This window comes from Dermochelys coriacea, chromosome 2 (assembly GCF_009764565.3).
Source record: "Dermochelys coriacea isolate rDerCor1 chromosome 2, rDerCor1.pri.v4, whole genome shotgun sequence".
Lineage (NCBI taxonomy): Eukaryota > Metazoa > Chordata > Testudines > Dermochelyidae > Dermochelys > Dermochelys coriacea.
Window position 1 is genome coordinate 16,961,302 of NC_050069.1, and position 23,050 is coordinate 16,984,351.

Sequence of the window (23,050 nt, forward strand, 5' to 3'; positions counted from 1 at the left end):
CAGGTGCCAGCCAGGTTACCTGAGCTTCTTACTCCTTTACAGGTAAAAGGACTTTGCCTCTGGCCAGGAGGGATTTTATAGCACTGTATACAGAAAGGTGGTTACCCTTCCCTTTATATTTATGACATCGGCCAACAATGAAAGGTCAGATTACCCAGGAAATAAATCAGTCAGAGCACATTTTCAGAGACTTCCTATTGAAAATGTATGAAGGGGAAAAAAAATAAAACAAAAACTACACAGAAAATTCAGAGCATAGAAAACATATCTACAGGCCACCTATTTTTAGAGAGAAACAGGAATTTATGCCCTATTTTAGAACTCAATCTAACTGTAGGGACACTACCATGAGTTACCACAATAAATATAAAACATTTTCAGATAGGAACTTGATTTTTTTTTAGAAGTTGATGATGCACCTTTAATATAGACAGATGTGTATTTTTTTATATATGTGTGCTTAGTAAAATTACAGTAAAGGCATATTTTTCTAGAACACAAGACATTCGGATCAAAACATATAATGGTTTCCTTCGTCTTTGTTCCACTATACAAAGACTTCATGCTGCTGGTGGTTTTATTCAGACTGTTGCAAAGTTCATGCGACCATGGAAGCATTACTCATTTGGGGCTAAATTTAACCCTTGGGGTAAATGCACTGAAGTCAAGGAAGTTCCACCAAGGATGAATTTGGCCCTCAGTTTTCAGTCTGGAGTGGAAGGACCTTAAGTGAAACATTTCAGATGGGTGAGGTAATACTGAAATGTTTTGCAATAACCTGTGTCAGATTACTGCTGGTTATTTTTTTTTAACTCAGCAGATTGTTTTCATTTATTGTGACTATATCAACAGAAGGAATTTTTTTCACTTTCTTCAGGAAGAAAATGAAGTCAGATATTACTTATTTGTTTTTATAGTACTACTCATCTATTACCCTTCTGTCTGACATACATAAAGTCATAGCAGTCAGAGATAGAAAATATTTATCAGGTCATTTTATTCCTCTGCCTGAATAGGATTGGTCCCTACAACAGTGTAATTTTAAATGACCCAAGTGATGGGGTTTTTCCATTTCCTTTTGGAGACTGTTCTACAATCCAGTAATTCTGCTTGTTAGAACTAGTCATTCAGACTAAATTTATTTCAATTGGAATTAGTGGTATTCTTTCTTCTGTTGTTTTATTCATCATTGAAGTGTAGTGGCTATGGCTTTGTTTATAAATGTTTCCCTGGCCATATTTATTTCATCTTCCAATGTACTTTTACCTAACATTTGCATAATTCTGTTAGGATCAGCCACGGTGTGGTTGTTGAAAACCAACTGAACTGCTACTGAACTATGAAATATTAACTGATGTTTCTTCTGTACAACAGTGCTCTTGGATGGGATTTTGTTAACATTCAGGGATTTTGGGGGGTAAAATAAGATTATTTTAGGCATACTAATACAATCAAAACCTTCAAGTCTCACAACATTAGTGTTGTACTAAGTGATATGACTACCTGACTGTAAAGTATACTGAGTCCTAACTGTATCAGATTTATAAATAAAAGATATGGTAAAAAGTTGTATCAGTTGTTTTTACAAGCATCACAGACAAGATGCTGGTTTTGTGCATCACGATATAAATAGAATAGACCGTTATTTAAAGCTGGCATATCTTGCATTTTGCAACACCCTGCAGGGTTGTTCACTTGCCTAATCTTAATCTTAATCTTCAAAATGAATGCTTGTGATGTGAGGCTACTTAACAGGAAGAATGACCTCATTCTGCCTCTTTGCTTCTGATTGCACAATCTGTTTTTGAAAGGAAACAAGGGGCTTTATAGACCTGCCTTTTCAAAGACCTCAGAGCTATTCTGTTCCAGGAAGCAGCATAAAGAGCACCCTACAGTTGCATTCCAGAGACTCTTTTTGATGGAAAAACTTCTTGCATATGTTTGTTAATAGTGAAATGGCTTTTTCAGGTTTGGAAGATTTTACACATGTTGATGTTTTTTATTACGTTGATCAACGGAGGAATAACTGAGCCCTGGATTTCTCCATTTACAGTCAGCTCTTCAAGAAGCTTTACATTTCGGTGAATGCTTTCATCATTACCAGTAAAGAGAATAGACTAAAATACCCTTCAAACAGTGACGTGTATGAACAAATAAAATTATTTCTCATAGACATTTACTGTATTTCAAAAGATGAGAGCAATATTTGTTATCTGAATAGGTTAAATATTTGGGCTTAAATAATTTTAACTGCTAATTATGTGTGTTGATACATATTGATGTAAATATTTACAGTGTAGAGTGCAACATGCGCAAGGGATTGGCTAGTTACCAACTGAGGGTATCATTGTTTTAAGGACCAGTTTGATTATCACCAAGGAAAGTGATTAAAGTAAATTGTTTTCTACATTCAGAGTAGAAAGACAGAAGCTTTCATGCTTACATTTTAGTGATTTAAATTTCAGAATTGGGCAGTGTTGTAAACTCAATAAACTTTGATTTGAATGATTGCCATAAAATGTTGCTGACTTGCCTTTAGCTTTGTTTCATTTTCAGTTAGGTTGTTCATATTTGGCCTTTCGTCATATGTTCGTTTCAAAGATATTTGTTGAACTACAGGCCTCTTTTGACGTGTTGTGGGTCACATATATTACTTACTTAAAGTAATTGCAAAGTGGAAATTGATATGCTTTGTTCTGATTTGGTTACATTGTAATGGTAGCTTATGATACTATCAGAACATAGAAACTTACTTTAAGTCATGAATAATTGCATGGCAAAATTAGATTTTTTTTTTTAATTTTGATGGATAAATCAATGTTTATTTTACAGACAAGGTGGGTGAGGTCGTATCTTTTATCAGATCAACTTCTGTTTGGTGAGAGAGACAAGCTTGGTCTGATAAAACAGACCAAACAGAAGTTGGTCCGATAAAAGATACCACTTGACACACCTTGTCTGTCTAATATCCTGGGACCGACATGGCTACAACTACACTGCATACAGGTATTTATTTTAAGCATTTTTTAGAATTTTTGTCTATTTACACTTTCACAGTTGTGTGAAATTATGGTTTAAGCATTTTTTTTTCTATTTTTAGTTATTTAAATTTTCAGTTGTGGGAAATTATAGGTGGAATCACATAATGGGGGGCAAACAATTATTTAAACGATAGTAGACATTGAGATTCTATAGGATAAAGCTTTATAACCATTAAAACACAAAATATCAACATCACATTTCAAAATATACAAAGTAAATATCCTGAAATCAAACGTTAATAAATTCTCAAGTGGCATTTTTCTTACTTCGCCTATCTGTAAATTTGGGATTATTATGAGTGAAAATATTTTTTCATTGGTGTGTGTACGTGTGTACAGTGAAGTCAACGTTGACTGACTTTTACAGACAAAAACCTAATCCTTTCAAGCCAACAATAAATAAAAGTGGGGCTGTGTAAAGTACTGGTTGCAAAATGAAGTGAACATTCTTTCTCCAGTGTTTTCAAGACTCTGGGAAAGCAATTCTGTGTAAAATCATTGCACAGAAAAACATTGCTTTGTAAATCACAAGTGTTCTTAAACTGTTCTTGAAGTTGTGTATAACTGGGAGAAATACACCACATTCCCACTAATCTGCATATGGAGATGCATTTCTCCCTCGCATCTTAGCCTAAACGGATTTGTAGTGTTGCTACATTCTGTTAAACAGCTGTTATGTTTCCCCTCAAGTTGTCCTGCCTCTCAGTGGTGGGTGATGTGATCCCTACATATAAACCATGGTCACTTGAGTAACTTTAATGAGACTACTCACAGATCTAAGTATTTGCAGGGTAGAAACCATAGATTGTATACCAGTTTGTAAAGTGCACTGTGATATTCTCTCATGCAAGGCACTAGAGACATGTAAGATATTGTATGTAAAACTTTATTTCTCATTCAGCGCTTTTTATTTTTCAAAACGGTGATTCAAAAGTATATTATTGAAAAAATAAAGTAAATACTGTAGTGCATGTGTAAGCCTATCTATACTGTACATCATGGATTTAAATATTAGGAAAGAGATCACAGTTGCAGATTGCAAAGGGACTGCAATTGACCAAATAGAGTTTGAGCCTGGGCCTGCAGGCCCTATTTGAACAAATTTTGCTCTTGAAATCAGTGAGGAAGTATAGCAGGATCAGACTCGCATCTAATGGAATACAGCATTAGGAATTAGTAATGTAATGTCCCTTCCTGATTATACCTTGCAGCTCTCTCTTTTCAATAAATACCAACTTTCCTTTAAAATTTCTTGCAGATAATCTGTGATGCATGTAGCTCCAGAGTGTGTGCAACAGACCTTCTCAAGATGTATCGAATATCCCAACTAATGTCAACACCAGCAGCAAGTAAATGTATGGGCATTTCTCTGGGCTTTCTTAACTGAGATTTTGCCATTTTGGGTTTATACTGGAATCTAATAACCACCTGTCAGGGATTGTGTCCTTACATGAGGGATTGCCTTCTAAAGTGAATATGAATTTCTTACTTTGGATGTAATGTTTTCCCATTGATTGAAAAGTTAAGATTTTACAGAGGTTTTTGTATAAAATTGTAACGAAGAGAATATATCAGCAGACTCTAATGTATATAAAATACAAATCTGTAATATGTAAAGAATCAATCATTGAGTGAACTGTTCATGATGTGAATCAGACAATGCCATTAAGAGTACTGGACCTATTCCCTTGTATGTGCCTGGATTTACTTCCCACAAGACACTAAGCTGTGCAGTACATTGGCAACTTGGATTTATTGACTGTAATCAGCTTTGATTCATGCTACTCTTTTTGGAATGATGCTATATAAGTCTAAATTATGAGGTTTCATTTTATCTACCCACCATCACTCTGTTTTCTTTCCTTTAGTCTCTTTTCCTTTCCTAATTTTCTTCTCCTTTTTTCTTCTTTCAATTTCATCAAGGCATATTGTTAGTGAAAACCAGTCAGCTGGTTCTATTGTCGCTTGAAATGCCTGTGTGGTGAGCTGATGCTGGGGCGTCTCCTTATCTGGTCTTTGTCTCAACAGGTTTTTCAGTGTTTGATAAAGAGCCCAGGCAAAGTCTGTCCCCTGAACATATTTTGCCGAGGTATGAAGTAAAACTATCCTTTGTTTCATTTTATTTTTCCTTTGTGTTTGAAAAACATTTCTAAAATTCCTATTTAAACTATTTATGATTAGGGTGCTATTACCACACTAAAGCATGGCCACATTGCATTTCACAGATATCATTGCTGCAAATCCATGGCCACTTGAAACTTCAAAGCTACAGTGGGGATAGAATTCAGATACTCCTGCTTGAAAAAACACAAGCCCCAACCACTTGACCTAAGGTAGAATCCCCATAAAGTGACTGTAGCATATGGTATATGACACAGTTGTTCATTTCAGATTCTGTCCAACAGAGGGCAGTGGTGCATGCCCACCCCTAGCCCTTGCATTACAATACTGTCATCTCTTGTCCCTGGTAGAGATCTTTGTACAATTATCTATTACTCACCTCTTGCCAGTTTTCAAGAACTTGATGAGTTTCCCATTATCTCTGTTTGCTGAAAGATCAATACCTGCTTGTACCGATACTGACAAATGTATATCGGTATTCGTGCCTGACCCTGCAAAGTGCTGGGCACCCTTAAATCCCAATGAAGTCACTCAGAGTTGTGGGTACTCAGCATCTCGCAGGATTGGGGTCCAATTCCAAAATCAGGAACGTACGTTATGCCTACCTAACAGTCCCCTTGTGTTCCAGTGGGAAAAGTTACCCACATCTGTCTTAAATACTTGTCTGGTGTGTGTTATTCAGCAGTTGCTACATTTAACTCCGGAGATGGCTGCATTTCAGTAGCAGGTGAAGTGATCTCTGTGTATAGTTTGTATATCATTTTGTTACAGCTTGTGAGTGAGTGAGCCTCCTCCATCCTTGTGACCTCAGGGTGGCCCTACAAGCAGCCCCTTGCCTCAGTTTCCCCCTTCAAGGGGCTTCTTAGATAAACTCCACACAGGCTTTCATGAATCCAATAATAACGGCCAACCTTAGGGGCTGATTTTGTTCACAAATAAACAGACATCTTCCACTCCAGTCTTAAGCTGGGAACAGCCCCTCCTCCTGAGAGCTATGTCTTTTTTTTTCTCTCTCTGAGCAGCTGGAGAAGATGCAAGGCCTGGCCTGCCTTCTTTGCTTTCTTCTCGTGAGAAAACAAATCTTCCAGCCGGGCTTTCTACCCAGCCATAACTCCCAAAGTACCCAGCTGGAGAAGGGAGTACAGCCAGAGACTCACTTCCTGCAGCTTCTTCCCTCTGTCTGTTTCTCCCTGAGCATTCACCTCTTCTCTGAAGCTTCCTGTTGCCCTTTATAGGGCAATCAGGCGAGCCTTGCTCCCATGTGCCTCCTTAGTCATTGGGGCTGGCTGTCTCCAGGCTTCTAACCCATAAGGGCAAGTCACCCTGTTACACAACTCTATAGTGTTCTGGGAACTATTAAAATGAAAAGTGATGTGTAATCTAAAAACATTATCATTCAATCGTGTTTGAACATTTATGGCCCTGTGCTAAATAAACATATACTAACTTAGAGGGTTTTATTTCTTTCCTTTTCAGTTACACTTATGCCTTTCTGGATAGTGACACCTCCTATGAATGTTGTTCCATAAATCCTTTGACAGGGTCTCTTTTCACATGTCGCCGTAGTCCTCGGCTTCTTACTAATGGCTATTACATTTTGACGGAAGACAGTTTTGTGTCTGATGAAGATGGTAATGTAACACTGACCCCATCACAGACAAGTGTTATCTATAAGGAGAAATTAGTTAGGTAAGTGAGTCACATACATTTTACTTAATATTGGATGTTGGCTTTTTAACTCTGGACTTAACTTGGAGATTTCTGGTTGGCTGTAAGAGTATGATTATAATGCTCAGTACATGCAGGGGACTGGACTAGATGACCTCTCGAGGTCCCTTCCAGTCCCATGAGTTTGTCTAGCTCCTTCCGTTATTTCTATATCTGGATTCCTTTTCCTAATAGCAATGGAACATACCAAGTAGTATAATTCAGAGAGACTGCAGTGGTTAAAATCACTTGGTCTTCAGAGTCATGCCTTATAACATTATCTCAAAAGTTTTAAGCACACAGATGTTACTGTGATGGGAGCTCTCTGCAGTAAATATAAAAGAGAGGTACAGTTACTCAGAAATTTGTGGCTTTTCACCTGTTGCTGAAATATTTAGTGTTCTAAAAGGGTGACTTCAATTCTTCTAAGTATAAAAGAAGGATAAGAGCAAATCCAAAAGTAGGTATAACAAACATTTTAAGGAAATTCAAGATTTTTTGTTTCTCACCTTCAAACTATCATAATTTTCAAAATATAGCAAATGTGTAATTTTCAGTGGGCCATTAGGAGGTTTGCCTGATTGAGGACTGAGCAAAAACTGAATTGTGCTTTAAGATTTTGTCCAATAAATTCATGCTATATTACATATGGAAGGCTCCAAATTGTATTTGCTATAAAACATGTTTTATTTGATATGGAAATTACTCTGGATTTTAAATATCAACTTTTATTTTTGTAATTTCATCATTCACTTGCCCAGAATTAAAAAAAATTGAGGGTAGTGGTTGATCCATTTTGTTATGGCCATAACCCAATACATTTGTGATGTGTCTCCTGATGCTCATCGGCAGCTCAAAACTAACCAGCACTGTTTCTATGTGTGGATGCCTTTCTCGAGAGTTAATCAATAATGGGACATGAGCAGAACAGTAAACCTAAAGCTGCAGTTTTTAGAAACACAGCAAAACAAATGGTTTGCCCAAGGAAGAGGGACACTCTGCAGAAAAAGAAGTGTTACTGTCCTGCTCCCAAGAGGGTATTACCATGACGGAAAATAAAAAAGAAAATTAAAAGAACAGATTCTGTCCTGCAATCCTTATTCAGGCAAAACTCCCACATGACTTCAATAGTGGTGTTACCTGAGGAAGGATTGTAAAATTTGGCCCTATAATGTTACACTGTCTAGTGGTTTTTCACCTAAGGAGCTCAGGGTTGTTTGGAAACTATTAAACCACAAAAAGAAAAGGAGTACCGGTGGCACCTTAGAGACTAACAAATTTATTCGAGCATAAGCTTTCGTGAGCTACAGCTCACTTCATCGAATGCATTTGGTGGAAAAAACAGAGGAGAGATTTATATACACACCACAGAGAACATGAAACAATGGGTTTATCATACACACTGTAAGGAGAGTGATCACTTAAGATAAGCCATCACCAGCAGCAGGGGGGGGAAAGGAGGAAAACCTTTCATGGTGACAAGCAAGGTAGGCTAATTCCAGCAGTTAACAAGAATATCAGAGGAACAGTGGGGGGTGGGGTGGGAGGGAGAAATACCATGGGGAAATAGTTTTACTTTGTGTAATGACTCATCCATTCCCAGTCTCTATTCAAGCCTAAGTTAATTGTATCCAGTTTGCAAATTAATTCCAATTCAGCAGTCTCTCGTTGGAGTCTGTTTTTGAAGCTTTTTTGTTGAAGTATAGCCACTCTTAGGTCTGTGATCGAGTGACCAGAGAGATTGAAGTGTTCTCCAACTGGTTTTTGAATGTTATAATTCTTGACGTCTGATTTATGTCCATTCATTCTTTTACGTAGAGACTGTCCAGTTTGGCCAATGTACATGGCAGAGGGGCATTGCTGGCACATGATGGCATATATCACATTGGTAGATGCGCAGGTGAACGAGCCTCTGATAGTGTGGCTGATGTGATTAGGCCCTATGATGGTATCCCCTGAATAGATATGTGGACAGAGTTGGCAACGGGCTTTGTTGCAAGGATAGGTTCCTGGATTAGTGGTTCTGTTGTGTGGTGTGTGGTTGCTGGTGAGTATTTGCTTCAGATTGGGGGGCTGTCTGTAAGCAAGGACTGGTCTGTCTCCCAAGATCTGTGAGAGTGATGGCTCGTCCTTCAGGATAGGTTGTAGATCCTTGATGATGCGTTGGAGAGGTTTTAGTTGGGGGCTGAAGGTGATGGCTAGTGGCGTTCTGTTGTTTTCTTTGTTGGGCCTGTCCTGTAGTAGGTGACTTCTGGGTACTCTTCTGGCTCTGTCAATCTGTTTCTTCACTTCAGCAGGTGGCTATTGTAGTTGTAGGAATGCATGATAGAGATCTTGTAGGTGTTTGTCTCTGTCTGAGGGGTTGGAGCAAATGCGGTTATATCGTAGCGCTTGGCTGTAGACAATGGATCGAGTGGTATGATCTGGATGAAAGCTAGAGGCATGTAGGTAGGAATAGTGGTCAGTAGGTTTCCGATATAGGGTGGTGGTTATGTGACCATCGCTTATTAGCACCGTAGTGTCCAGGAAGTGGATCTCTTGTGTGGACTGGTCCAGGCTGAGGTTGATGGTGGGATGGAAATTGTTGAAATCATGGTGGAATTCCTCAAGAGCTTCTTTTCCATGGGTCCAGATGATGAAGATGTCATCAATGTAGCGCAAGTAGAGTAGGGGCATTAGGGGACGAGAGCTGAGGAAGCGTTGTTCTAAGTCAGCCATAAAAATGTTGGCATACTGTGGGGCCATGCGGGTACCCATCGCAGTGCCGCTGATTTGAAGGTATACATTGTCACCAAATGTGAAATAGTTATGGGTCAGGACAAAGTCACAAAGTTCAGCCACCAGGTTAGCCGTGACAGTATCGGGGATACTGTTCCTGACGGCTCGTAGTCCATCTTTGTGTGGAATGTTGGTGTAGAGGGCTTCTACATCCATAGTGGCTAGGATGGTGTTTTTAGGAAGATCACCAATGGACTGTAGTTTCCTCAGGAAATCGGTGGTGTCTCGAAGATAGCTGGGAGTGCTGGTAACGAAGGGCCTGAGGAGGGAGTCTACATAGCCAGACAATCCTGCTGTCAGGGTGCCAATGCCTGAGATGATGGGGCGTCCAGGATTTCCAGGTTTATGGATCTTGGGTAGCAGATAGAATACCCCAGGTCGGGGCTCCAGGGGTGTGTCTGTGCGGATTTGTTCTTGTGCTTTTTCAGGGAGTTTCTTGAGCAAATGCTGTAGTTTCTTTTGGTAACTCTCAGTGGGATCAGAGGGTAATGGCTTGTAGAAAGTGGTGTTGGAGAGCTGCCTAGTAGCCTCTTGTTCATACTCCGACCTATTCATGATGACGACAGCACCTCCTTTGTCAGCCTTTTTGATTATGATGTCAGAGTTGTTTCTGAGGCTGTGGATGGCACTGTGTTCTGCATGGCTGAGGTTATGGGGTAAGCGATGCTGCTTTTCCACAATTTCAGCTCGTGCACGTCGGCGGAAGCAGTCTATGTAGAAATCCAGGCTGCTGTTTCGACCTTCAGGAGGAGTCCACCCAGAATCCTTCTTTTTGTAGTGTTGGCAGGAAGGTCTCTGTGGGTTAATATGTTGGTCAGAGGTGTGTTGTAAATATTCCTTGAGTCTGAGACGTCGAAAATAGGATTCTAGGTCACCACAGAACTGTATCATGTTCGTGGGGGTGGAGGGGCAAAAGGAGAGGCCCCGAGATAGGACAGATTCTTCAGCTGGGCTAAGAGTATAGTTGGATAGATTAACAATATTGCTGGGTGGGTTACGGGAACCATTGTTGTGGCCCCTTGTGGCATATAGTAGTTTAGATAGCTTAGTGTCCTTTTTCTTTTGTAGAGAAGCAAAGTGTGTTTTGTAAATGCCTGGATTTCACCTGGTGGCAGAACTTTGTGACTTTGTCCTGACCCATAACTATTTCACATTTGGTGACAATGTATACCTTCAAATCAGCGGCACTGTGATGGGTACCCGCATGGCCCCACAGTATGCCAACATTTTTATGGCTGACTTAGAACAACGCTTCCTCAGCTCTCGTTCCCTAATGCCCCTACTCTACTTGCGCTACATTGATGACATCTTCATCATCTGGACCCATGGAAAAGAAGCTCTTGAGGAATTCCACCATGATTTCAACAATTTCCATCCCACCATCAACCTCAGCCTGGACCAGTCCACACAAGAGTCCACTTCCTGGACACTACGGTGCTAATAAGCGATGGTCACATAAACACCACCCTATATCGGAAACCTACTGACCGCTATTCCTACCTACATGCCTCTAGCTTTCATCCAGATCATACCACTCGATCCATTGTCTACAGCCAAGCGCTACGATATAACCGCATTTGCTCCAACCCCTCAGACAGAGACAAACACCTACAAGATCTCTATCATGCATTCCTACAACTACAGTACCCACCTGCTGAAGTGAAGAAACAGATTGACAGAGCCAGAAGAGTACCCAGAAGTCACCTACTACAGGACAGGCCCAACAAAGAAAACAACAGAACGCCACTAGCCATCACCTTCAGCCCCCAACTAAAACCCCTCCAACGCATCATCAAGGATCTACAACCTATCCTGAAGGACGAGCCATCGCTCTCTCAGATCTTGGGAGACAGACCAGTCCTTGCTTACAGACAGCCCCCCAATCTGAAGCAAATACTCACCAGCAACCACACACCACACAACAGAACCACTAACCCAGGAACCTATCCTTGCAACAAAGCCCGTTGCCAACTCTGTCCACATATCTATTCAGGGGATACCATCATAGGGCCTAATCACATCAGCCACACTATCAGAGGCTCGTTCACCTGCGCATCTACCAATGTGATATATGCCATCATGTGCCAGCAATGCCCCTCTGCCATGTACATTGGCCAAACTGGACAGTCTCTACGTAAAAGAATGAATGGACACAAATCAGACGTCAAGAATTATAACATTCAAAAACCAGTTGGAGAACACTTCAATCTCTCTGGTCACTCGATCACAGACCTAAGAGTGGCTATACTTCAACAAAAAAGCTTCAAAAACAGACTCCAACGAGAGACTGCTGAATTGGAATTAATTTGCAAACTGGATACAATTAACTTAGGCTTGAATAGAGACTGGGAATGGATGAGTCATTACACAAAGTAAAACTATTTCCCCATGGTATTTCTCCCTCCCACCCCACCCCCCACTGTTCCTCTGATATTCTGGTTAACTGCTGGAATTAGCCTACCTGCTTGTCACCATGGAAGGTTTTCCTCCTTTTCCCCCCCCTGCTGTTGGTGATGGCTTATCTTAAGTGATCACTCTCCTTACAGTGTGTATGATAAACCCATTGTTTCATGTTCTCTGTGTGTGTGTATATAAATCTCTCCTCTGTTTTTTCCACCAAATGCATCCGATGAAGTGAGCTGTAGCTCACGAAAGCTTATGCTCTAATAAATTTGTTAGTCTCTAAGGTGCCACAAGTACTCCTTTTCTTTTTGCGAATACAGACTAACACGGCTGCTACTCTGAAACCTACCTTGCTTGTCACCATGAAAGGTTTTCCTCCTTTCCCCCCCCTGCTGCTGGTGATGGCTTATCTTAAGTGATCACTCTCCTTACAGTGTGTATGATAAACCCATTGTTTCATGTTCTCTGTGTGTGTGTATATAAATCTCTCCTCTGTTTTTTCCACCAAATGCATCCGATGAAGTGAGCTGTAGCTCACGAAAGCTTATGCTCGAATAAATTTGTTAGTCTCTAAGGTGCCACCGGTACTCCTTTTCTTTTTGCGAATACAGACTAACACAGCTGCTACTCTGAAACCTGTTGTTAAACCACAGAACACCCTGATAAAAGAAGTAAACATTGTTAGACCCATTTTACAGATGCCGAAACAATGGCATTGAGAAATTTAATGACAAGCCCAAGAGTGAACCTGTGGCAGAGCAAGGAACAGACCGCAGGATGCCTGAGTCGTAGGCCTGTACTCTAACCTCTAGACCATGTTTTTGTTTGTTTCAGGATGCTGGCTGAGAAGCTCTTAATCAGTTCCTGCCACTCCAGCCCCAATCAAGGGAAATGGATTGGGAATGGGTGAATAGCCCTGTGCCTGCCTGGTAGCTGGACGCACCCGCCAGTCTTATTAGTGCAGAGCTATAAAGGCTCAGAGGAAGCCACAGAAGGGGGGAAGGGAAAAGGTCAGGGTCCGGGTCCGGGTCCGGGTCCGGGTCCGGGTCCAGATCCAGGTCCAGCACAGCACAGAAGGAAGTGGGAGCCTCCTAGTCTGTTGTACGCAAAGTAGTTGTGAAGCCTGTATATAGTTGGGAATTGGTGGTGGGAAACCTTTTGAGAATAAAGAGCACGGGTGTTGCACCAGACTGAAGTGTCCCTGACTCATTGAAGGGGGAGGCGCAGGGGCTAAATACTCAGGGGCGTAACATGAACCCTGTTACACTGTATTATAAATAAAAGTAGTTTGCCTCATCCCTTTAAAACATAGTTATTTCTTTCCTTTCTAGAATATTCAGGAGACGGAAGAAAATCCGTCGCTCTCTTGCTAGTCTGTTCAGTCTCAGTGCCTCGGATTCATGGCTGAACAGCAACGTCCTTAGCAATATGGATTCTCCTCGTGTAGAGGAGATTTGGAATGATGGAGATAATAAACTAGATGCCAATCCACACTATGGCAATGGTAAGCTCACAGTAACATCGCTAGTATGTGCTGTATTTAGTTAGGCTTGTCTGTTAATGATGGGATCACTGTAGGTGGATAACTATTTCCTTGGTTTTGCGAGGGGACTCTGCTCAAATCAGCATTTAGAACAGTGGTTTTCAAACTTTTTTTCTGGCGACCCAGATGAAGAAAATTTTTTGACGTCTGCGACCTAACGGAGCTGGAGATGAGGAGGTTCGGTGTGGGAGGAGCCTCAGGGTTGGGGCAGAGGGTTGGGGTGCAGGGGTCAGGGCTGCAGAGTGGAACTGGGAATGAGGGGTTCAGGGTGTGGGAGGGGGCTCTGGGCTAAGGCGGGGGTTGGGGTGTGGGAGGGGGTCAGGGCTCTGGGCTGGAGGTTCAGGTTCTGGGGTGGGGCCAGGAATGAGGGGTTTGGGGTGCAGGAGGGGGCTCTGGGTTTGGGGGGGTTCTGGGCTGGAGCAGGGGTTGTGGTGTGGGAAGGGGTCAGGGCTCTGGGCTCGGGGTTCAGGCTCTGGGCTGGGGATGAAGGGGTTGGAGTGCAGGAGGGACTCTGGGTTTGTGGGGGGGCTCAGGCGGAGGCAGGGGATTGGGGCATGGGGTTGGGGTGCAGGCTTACCTCCAGAGGCTCCCGGTCAGCGGCGCAGCGGGGTGCAGAGGCAGGCTTCCCGCCTATTCCCGCCCCGGAAGCGGCCAGCAGGTCTGGCTCCTTGGTGGAGGCACACAAGCGACTCTGCGCAACTCTCGCCCGGTTCCTGGCCAATGGGAGTGTGGATCCGGTGCTCAGGGCGGGGCAGCATGCGGAGCCCCATGGGCCCCCTGCGTACGAGCTGGACCTGCTGCTGGCCGCTTCTGGGGCGCAGCACGGTGTCAGAACAGATAGGGACTTCTAATTTTTAGTGGCTGGCCGCCAGGGTCCCTGGGTGCTGAGCAAGGAGACAGTGCCTTGCATTCTGCGACCCAGTACTGAGTTGTGACCCGAACTTTGAAAACCACTGATTTAGAGGACAGATCAGAGACAGGTTTCAGAGTAGCAGCCGTGTTAGCCTGTATTCGCAAAAAGAAAAGGAATACTTGTGGCACCTTAGAGACTAACAAATTTATTTGAGCATAAGCTTTCGTGAGCTACAGCTCACTTCATCCGATGAATCCGATGAAGTGAGCTGTAGCTCATGAAAGCTTATGCTCAAATAAATTTGTTGGTCTTTAAGGTGCCACAAGTACTCCTTTTCTTGGATCAGAGACAGAGTTTTGCAGAGCAAATTGAGCCAGTAACATGAGATGGTAACAGTGTTTGAATCCATGGGGATCTTTATAACCTAGGAGGGCCTTTTGAAACTGACTTTGGATAGGAAGCTAGTGAAAATGAGATACTTCTGTATTAAATCTGATCATTTGGCCCATTGCTGTTTTCAGTTTGAGCTTTTTATATCCTCACTGTGTTAAAATTTATGAAGCTTTGTCTTTAATCTGCTTCTTTCCCTCTGCATTTTCCTACATATAATGGGTCTGTGCCAATTCCATATCACTAACAATTCAGAGAAATCCTTGTGATTAGTCATTTCTTATCTTAAAAATCTGTCAGCACAGATTCTCCACCCCTTTCCATTACTGTGAGCTAGAAAAGTTGCACATGTGCCTCTTGCAGATGACCCTGAATTTTCTTCTGAATGCAAAACCTGGATGTCACAAAACAAACACTAGCAGCTAATGATTCCTCTTTTTCTAAAGATGTGTTCATTCAGTCAAGAAAACAGTTCAGTGATTCCTCTCCTTGCTCCCAGTTTATGGTAGATGGGTATTTCCATGAAGAGACTTTGGATCATTCAAGTGAGTTATGTTCTTTCCTTTTCAGTTTATTTTTAGAGCTGGTTGACCTTTTTCAAATGGAAAAACATGGTATTGAAAAATGGCCTTTTTTGAAACTGGAGATTTTTACAATATTTTAATTTGGAAAAAGAATCAATTTTTTTATACTAATAAATTAATAATAATATATAGGGGCCTTAACTGCTCATTGGACATGGTTGTATTGAGATTTTCACTTTAGATTTAATGCCTGTTTTAAGATTATACTGTTCTATTAACTATAGTAAATCTTCCACAAATTTCTGGCACGTTGGCTGAAATTTTGGCTCTGCCAAAGTTAATGGCAAAACTCCAATTGGCGTCAATGGAGCTAGAATTTCATCCTGGTCTTTGAATGTAAAAATATTTTTTGAGAATTTAAAAATAAAATCTGTGAATAAAAATAAAAATCCTGTTAATTTGTTTGAATTATGGACATTTTAAAAAGACCCATTGACATTTAAGCTTTTCTTGGTCCCTTTAGCAAATAAATTCCCAGATTTTGAGATTTGTAAATTTACACTGTTCTAGTTATTGCAAAATCTAAAAAACAAATTATATTTTAAATTTGTTAAGGTGATTATTTTGCATTTATGAATACTTCTCATGGCCATTTCCATGTACATCCTTATGTCCATTGTCAAAAATATTTGTCCAATTAAGGTAAGGAAGATTTTGTGGGAGAATATATTTTTATATGACACTTAGAATTCGATTCAGCAGACTTTACAGCTTTAAAAAAAGAGAATGCAGATGTATAGTCTGTCTATATGGAGAATAGAATAATTGGGTTTGCCTCTAGTGGGTTTGATTTTAACCCCCCCCCCCCCCCCCCACTGAAGACTCCCATTGACTTCTGTGGAGCTCACCCGTGGTGAATATCATAGTAAAGTTTTTGGTAAAGCATCTTTTTTTATCACAAATACTTCTTCCTTCACTGAATTTCAGGTTCATAGTTTCAGAGGAGGGCAGCTGGAAGGAAGGAGCTGCTTCTTGTATTCTAGTATGTCCAGAAAAAATAATTATTATTCCTAATTTGTTTCCTTTTTTTATTAGAATCCAATGCAGTGAGAAATGTCATTTATCAAATGATTATGCTGTCCATGTGTTTAATCATTTCAGTGTGTGCAAGGTAATTTTGATTTTATCTTCATTATAATCATGCTTTATTTATTTATATAAAATGCCAACTGATGAATAAAACATGACATTTACGGCCTGCTTTTCAAAGTTAGACATGCACTATTTCAAAGATGTATTTGCAAGCAAATATTTGATGTGTGTACACATATTAGGTGTTTGGATACAGATATGACACCTAACTGGCTCTGTGCAAATGCAGGATATGTATGCACAAATCTGCTCTTAGCCTGCATAAATTTAGGTGTACAAATATATATTCCAAATTGTGCACAATAATTTAGCATGTCTGGTATATGAGTTATGCAATTAATTATATAGGAAATACTACCATTTTCAATTTTTTTTTTTAGTTGTATTAAGTTGTAACGTACTTCTTTCAAATTTTACAAGTAAATATCCTCTAAGAACTAAACTGTCTAGTTAGGCTAACTTTCCCTTTTGATGTTAATCAAGTCTAATAAAATTAAGTGTAATTTTATGTATCTAATTTTAAAATTTAGAAAACAATGAACCCAAAAGACAAAGATGATCTTTGAGAGCTATTCACTGCACATATTACAGATTTTTATTTCTTTGACTTGATGCGTAACCAAACATCCCAATTAGCAAGGTTTCTGTAAGCTGAACAAAAGAGAACTGGTGCTTCGGGAAATCCATTCTTGCTTCCTTTTCCATTCTTTGGTGCTAATTTGCTGTCTGTGGTCTGTATGGTTTAGTTTTATTATTATAGGTGGAACATAGAGCACTGCTTATAATTAAGATTGTCTAAGCTATTTCATTCTAATGGGTCATTTTCACATACTTATAGTTTTGTCAAGCCATTATCTTTCAGGCTGAATTTTTGCATATTTATTCATAATTTAGGAACACTTTTTTGTTATTTGGAAGTTTGAGGGGAAAAAAAGAGTTTAACTGTTTTCAAGGCCACATGGAGAGACACCCCTGGACCTCTCCTTCCCCCGCCCCCCGGACCTATACACACACTTCTGGGATTATGAACCTGTTTTGCGTTGTTGTTGTTTTAAAGTAATCGCTATAAGGGCCTGATTTTGGTGGGCTTTGGATCATACCCTAGTGAGCTCAGTTGGGTCTGGAACTCTGAGTTTGAGTCACTGGGAAAAGGTTAGTTTCAATGTCAGTGATGGGAATAGAAGAAATCCATTGAAACTGGTATCACTTGTAATGCCGACAGATTCCTGGTGGCCAGGATCAAACTTGGGAACTCTGGAGCTTACTGCATGAGCTAAAAGATACATCTCTCTTAGCTAAGGCTATAGTAGATTCATCAGTCTCCAGCTGGTCTAGGCACTAGAGGGGACAGAGTGCCACACTGAGCAGGCATGTGTTACACTGGAGAGGAAAATTTCAAAACCTAGTACTATATATTCCTTGGCATTTGTTTTTTCTTAATTCATACTAGCCCAGATTCAGTATATAAGAATATTGTCATATGCAATAAAAAAGGAATGCACTTGTGAATGCAGAAGTGATCAGCATCATAATGGAATTTTTGAGATACCTGGCTGCAGACAGGTGCCAAGTTTGAAATTATAGTCATGGCTCACCTGATTCTCAAAAAACACAAATTTCCCTATCTCCTGTGACTTTCATCTATTTTCCCAGGATTCTGTATATTCAATACAACTTGCATTAGCATCGGGATGCTTTTTTGGGTTGTGCAAGACATATATTTGGACAAGATATTTGAAAGTTTGAGAAGGGTAACAAAGGCCAACAAACTAATGTTCGAGACCTTGTATCAGGTCTTCAGCCTAGACTCTGGGCCCCATTGTCCTCCCTTGCTTTCCTTGTCCCCTTCTCTGGCCTCATGCTACCATACAAGTGGCTGGTAGGGGAACCTGGGGCCTCCCACTACATTGAAGTCCAGCCCAAGACCCTATAACCAGCTGCCAGAGTCTGCTTAGTCCAACTCCTTGCCGCTGGTCCCCTTGGTTTCTTCCTACCATGGCCTTTCTCAGGCCCATATTAACCCTTTCCTGGCCTGTGTGAGGTAAACATTCCATCACATTTCATGACACTGGTCCCTTCCCAGCCCCCGCCTCCCATTACCAGTCTGGGAATATTGAGGTCCTTAACTGAAGGATCAGAATGGTAGCTGACTGAAGGCTGATCTTGAAATGTGTCCAGTTATTTTATTGTGTTGACCCAATGTCTGTCCATCGTACAATCTAAAAACTAGGGTATTTGTTATGATTTCAGATGCTTTCTGGGAGGATGCTTTGCCACTTTGTTGGCCTTTTTGCTGCTGATAATTTTAGTTTGTAAGTAGAGACTTTCTTTATACTTGACATACAATATTTTAATGGGTTAGATTCAAGGGCCAAATTCTGTCACAAATTAGATGTGTGTGTACAATTCTCCTTGGTTCAATGAAAGCTACATGTGTGCATTTGAGGGCAGCATTTTCCCTTTAATCACCTGTAGAATCATACATTTAAAATTGACTGTTCTTTTGCTCCAAAGATGCTGCCAAGTCATCTTTTATCAATCTTGTCACATCTTCCAAAACCACCAGATTACGGTAAGCAGTGCAAGAGTATTTCAATATACTTTAGATGAAGAGATTCTATCAATACTCCTTCTGGTCAAAAGATGACAATGAGTGATCAGTAGGTATTGCAAGAGGCTTTGGCTATTCTTGCTACTTTTGTGGTCATGAAAATATCTTTGTGTTTGAATGTTGCCTTTTCATGATTAGCAGTAAATGCAGCAAAAAAGAAAAATGTAACCTATTAAACCATCATCTAGTGGGTCAGCATGAATGGCATAGAAGGAAGTGGTAAATTAGCCTGAGGAGTGGAATAAAGTCTGTTTCTTCATTTCTAAATGCATTTCTAAATGCGGCTCTGTTTTAAATTGATTTAATTCAAAGTTTTGTCTATGATTAAAACTTCTCAGCAGGCGCGCCAACAGCAATTCCGGCCCCTGGGCAGAACAGTTAGTTGGCATGGCCTGGGCTTCCACATGCCCACCCAGCTGCCTTTGCCAATGCCAGTACCACTCTGCATGCACCTAGGAGCCCTACAGTAGTGGCGGCCGGAGGCCCTCGGGCCGTTTTAAATCTCCCGGGCCCCATGGCAATTGCCCCCTTTGCCATCCCTGTCATTGGGCCTGCTTCTCAGTACAGTAAGTGGAAAGGTTAATGTGTAATAAAGTCCTGAATGATATGAGACCAGCACAGATATAGGCCCCAATCCTGTAATCACTTCTACACATGCTGGACTTTACAAAAGGTAATTCCACTGTCCTTCCACACAACAGAAGTCTGTTCTTAGTTTGTGAAGACCATTTATAGGTGCTGCTGAGGCTAAAAGTATTTGGGAGCCTCTGGATTTCAATGTGTCGCAAGAGGGGGGATCAAAAGGGCAATATTTCTTTTTCTCAATCAGGGGTAGGCTTTCAAGAGTGCAGTGTAACCTGAGGGAACAGGAGAAGACAGGCAGAAGTTTTGTCTTTTGGAATCACAGATCAGTATGTTGGAAGCAGAGCAGTGGAAATGGAATATAAAGATTGGAGATCAGTGTTGAAATAGTAGATGCTGATATTGTGGGAGGCCAAGATTTTCTTAAGAATGGTAATTTGTGCACACTTTATACAGGTAGGGACAGATTATGTCACTTTTCCTCACAATGAGTAAGTAGAAAATTCCAATAAATCTACTGGCACTATTCACAGAGCAAGTTACTAGTCAACATGAGTAAGGTTGACAGTATCTGGCCCTTAGGGTTCTCCTGATTCTCCTCTCAGTTTGACGCTGATGTAACTCCACTGAAGTCAGGCTCTCCCCAGAGATTTCAGGCTTTCAGACCTGCCTACAACCCTGTCTGTTTTATTGGCTGTCCTTCCCCATTCCCCATCTCCTAAGGAAAAGAAGATATTTGGGGCACCCACATGCTAATGGGCTTCCTCCTTCCTCTGCACAAGGAGCAGGCAAAGCCTCCTCCTCTTCCTCTTTTAAAGGGCCAGAAGCGCTTTTGAAGGCCTCTTTAGCACCCAGCACTGTGCCCCTCCCTAGGATGAGATGGGGATGGAGAAGGGAACTAAAGAGACTCCCTCCAGGCTTCCTCTCTCCTGGGAGTGAGAGACTGGCTGTTCCAGCCCCTCCTGGACTTCATCCTGCACCACAAGAAGAATGAGGAAGCAGAGCAGCTGAAGGAAGAAGGGAAACCCAGCCCTAAGGAGAGGAATGGGGCTGGGAGTAGCAGCAGAATCTGAAGGAGGCATGTTCGGAGGGCATGACTGATGGTGGGACTGTGAAAGGGCTGAATAACTCTTTGGAGGTCACTGTGTGAGGGCAGAGCAATGAACTGGGAGGTGGAATTAGAGCAATTGGCAATGGGGCTTGTGGTTCTTCTCCTATGGTTGCGTATGGACCTCAAAAGTATAGGGAATGCATTGCAGCTCCTCTCCCAGTGGGCTAAGGGCAATCATCAGCAATATCTAGACTGGGTATTTGCTCCAACTACAGCCAACAGTGTAGCTGCCAGCAATCAATGCCACCGTTTACACAGTGGTGTTTACCTGTTTGAAACACCAGGGTCACCACCATTGATACAAATAATGTCTTTGCCTTTCTACACTAGAGATTGCATTAGTGTAGCTACACCAATGCATGTAATTAAGGATAGTAGTGTAATCAAGGCCTGATTCAATTTGTCAATTTATGCACATGTATGATCTACTGTTTTAATTAGTAGATATGTTACTCATTATACCGTGTAAATTAGAAGAGAAGCAGAGCCTTAAACTAGATTGAAATCTTACTAATTTTTCTTCTGCTGTGACTAGGTCATGAACAACCGTGTACTACAAAGAAAGAAAATAACCTTAAACCACAAATGGCCTCTAATGAGACTTTTCAGTTTGCTACATACAATTAGAAGATTAGAGTCTTCTTTTGCCCGAATTCATATTGAATAGTACCTTACTCACATGAGTAATTCTGTGGAGTAAAATGATACAATTTGTGTGAGAAAGGTACTACTCCACATGAGTAAAGATGGCAGAATCGGACACTCTTTTTGTATATTGGTTGGCACAAAGCACTGTGAATCCCCATGTTAATTCCCTTCCTTCATGGACTATTGAGAAAAGAAGAAGCTCTGAATTGCCCTCAACATGTCCACAACACTTGTGCCTCTGAATTAAAATGATGATTATCATCTAAGCTCATGCTTCAGGGCTTCAGCTACACACCTGTAGGGATCAGGGATGAATTTTTCTCTCAGTGCACAATTGGCCAGATGTTTTCGGATGCAGGTTCACCTTTCTCTGAAGCATCAGAGATTGGCGACAGCTGGAGAGGGGACACTAGACAAGGCTGACCAGTATTCTGAGGTAGTACAGAGAAATCTTTTTTTTTTTTTTAGATGCCTGATTGGTTGGTCTTACTCATATGCTTAGGGTAAAACTGGTCACTAGATATGGGTTTCGGAAAGAATTTCCCCCCATGTCAGATTTTCAGACATATCGGGGGTTTTTCGTCTTCCTCTTAGATGGGGTGTGGATTGTCTGCTAGGATCATCTGGGAATATCTCACCCAATTAATTTTCTGCCATTGCAGAGGCCTCGGATATTGGTAGCACCTCACTTTGTCCTGCTTTCTGACTGTGGAACACAACAGTTTACTCTCCTGAGAAATGAAATGCTTTGGTCTACCTAAAGTCACTGGGCTCAATCTAGGAATATCTGGATGAAATTTAATGGCCCGAGATATGCAGGAGGCCAGACTACATTGTCTAGTGGTCCCTGTTGGCTTTAAACTCTATAAAAACTGTTGGAATCAGGACATACAAAAATGTACACATTAATTTTGACATTTTCTTGCAGGAAATAATTGAAAGACTGACTCGGTAAGTAGAATGCTATAAAGGATTGTAGGGTACGGGGGAAAAATACTCCAGAGAAGAGTGAACCATTCATTCAGATAACCAAGTCTGCAGACTCACCAGCTCAGCTGTGACTGTCAGATTTTTATGAGCTAATTCTGGTTAGACTTGCTCAGTACTGGAATGGAAGACCTTCAAAGAAGAACCAGGTGCTTAGGAAGAGGATTGGGTGATTCAATAGATTGCAATCTTGACTCTTAAGTTTGCATTGTGTTAATACGCTGCTGAGGGTGCTGTCTGTAGGATGAGCTGTACAACTAAAGTATTGTCCATTTGTGCTGAAAAGATCCCATGGAGCTTTTCACCAGTAATGGATTTTAGCCCTACTATCCTCATCAGATTTCGGTATAACTAATTCCATCTAAACCTCCTTTCTGGTTTCATTTGGATAAAGTATTCTTCATTTTCTGCCCTAACTACTGAATAGTTGGGCTGTTAAACAATTGCTGTGTCTCAGCCCAGAGGTGGTTGCATTTCAATTTGCTGGATTTAGACACAGAGATGCAGGGCCAGGTCCTGAGCTGCTGTACATTAATGTGGCTCCAGTGAATGAATAGAATTACATTATTTACACCAGCTGAATATTTGGGGCCTAATAG

At 41.1% G+C, this 23,050-nt stretch overlaps 1 protein-coding gene across 1 annotated transcript; it reads left to right on the plus strand.

Moving 5' to 3' along the window:
- The first annotated feature begins 2,035 nt into the window (after nt 1–2,035).
- Nucleotides 2,036–20,784, plus strand: TMEM71 (transmembrane protein 71). The gene is given in 11 exon segments (XM_043507337.1): nt 2,036–2,081; nt 4,300–4,396; nt 5,070–5,130; nt 6,639–6,851; nt 13,382–13,554; nt 15,200–15,241; nt 15,244–15,381; nt 16,456–16,531; nt 18,763–18,824; nt 19,027–19,084; nt 19,953–20,784. Coding segments are annotated over 10 exon segments (987 nt in total). The 5' UTR covers nt 2,036–2,081; nt 4,300–4,350; the 3' UTR covers nt 20,071–20,784.
- The last annotated feature ends 2,266 nt before the right edge of the window (nt 20,785–23,050 follow it).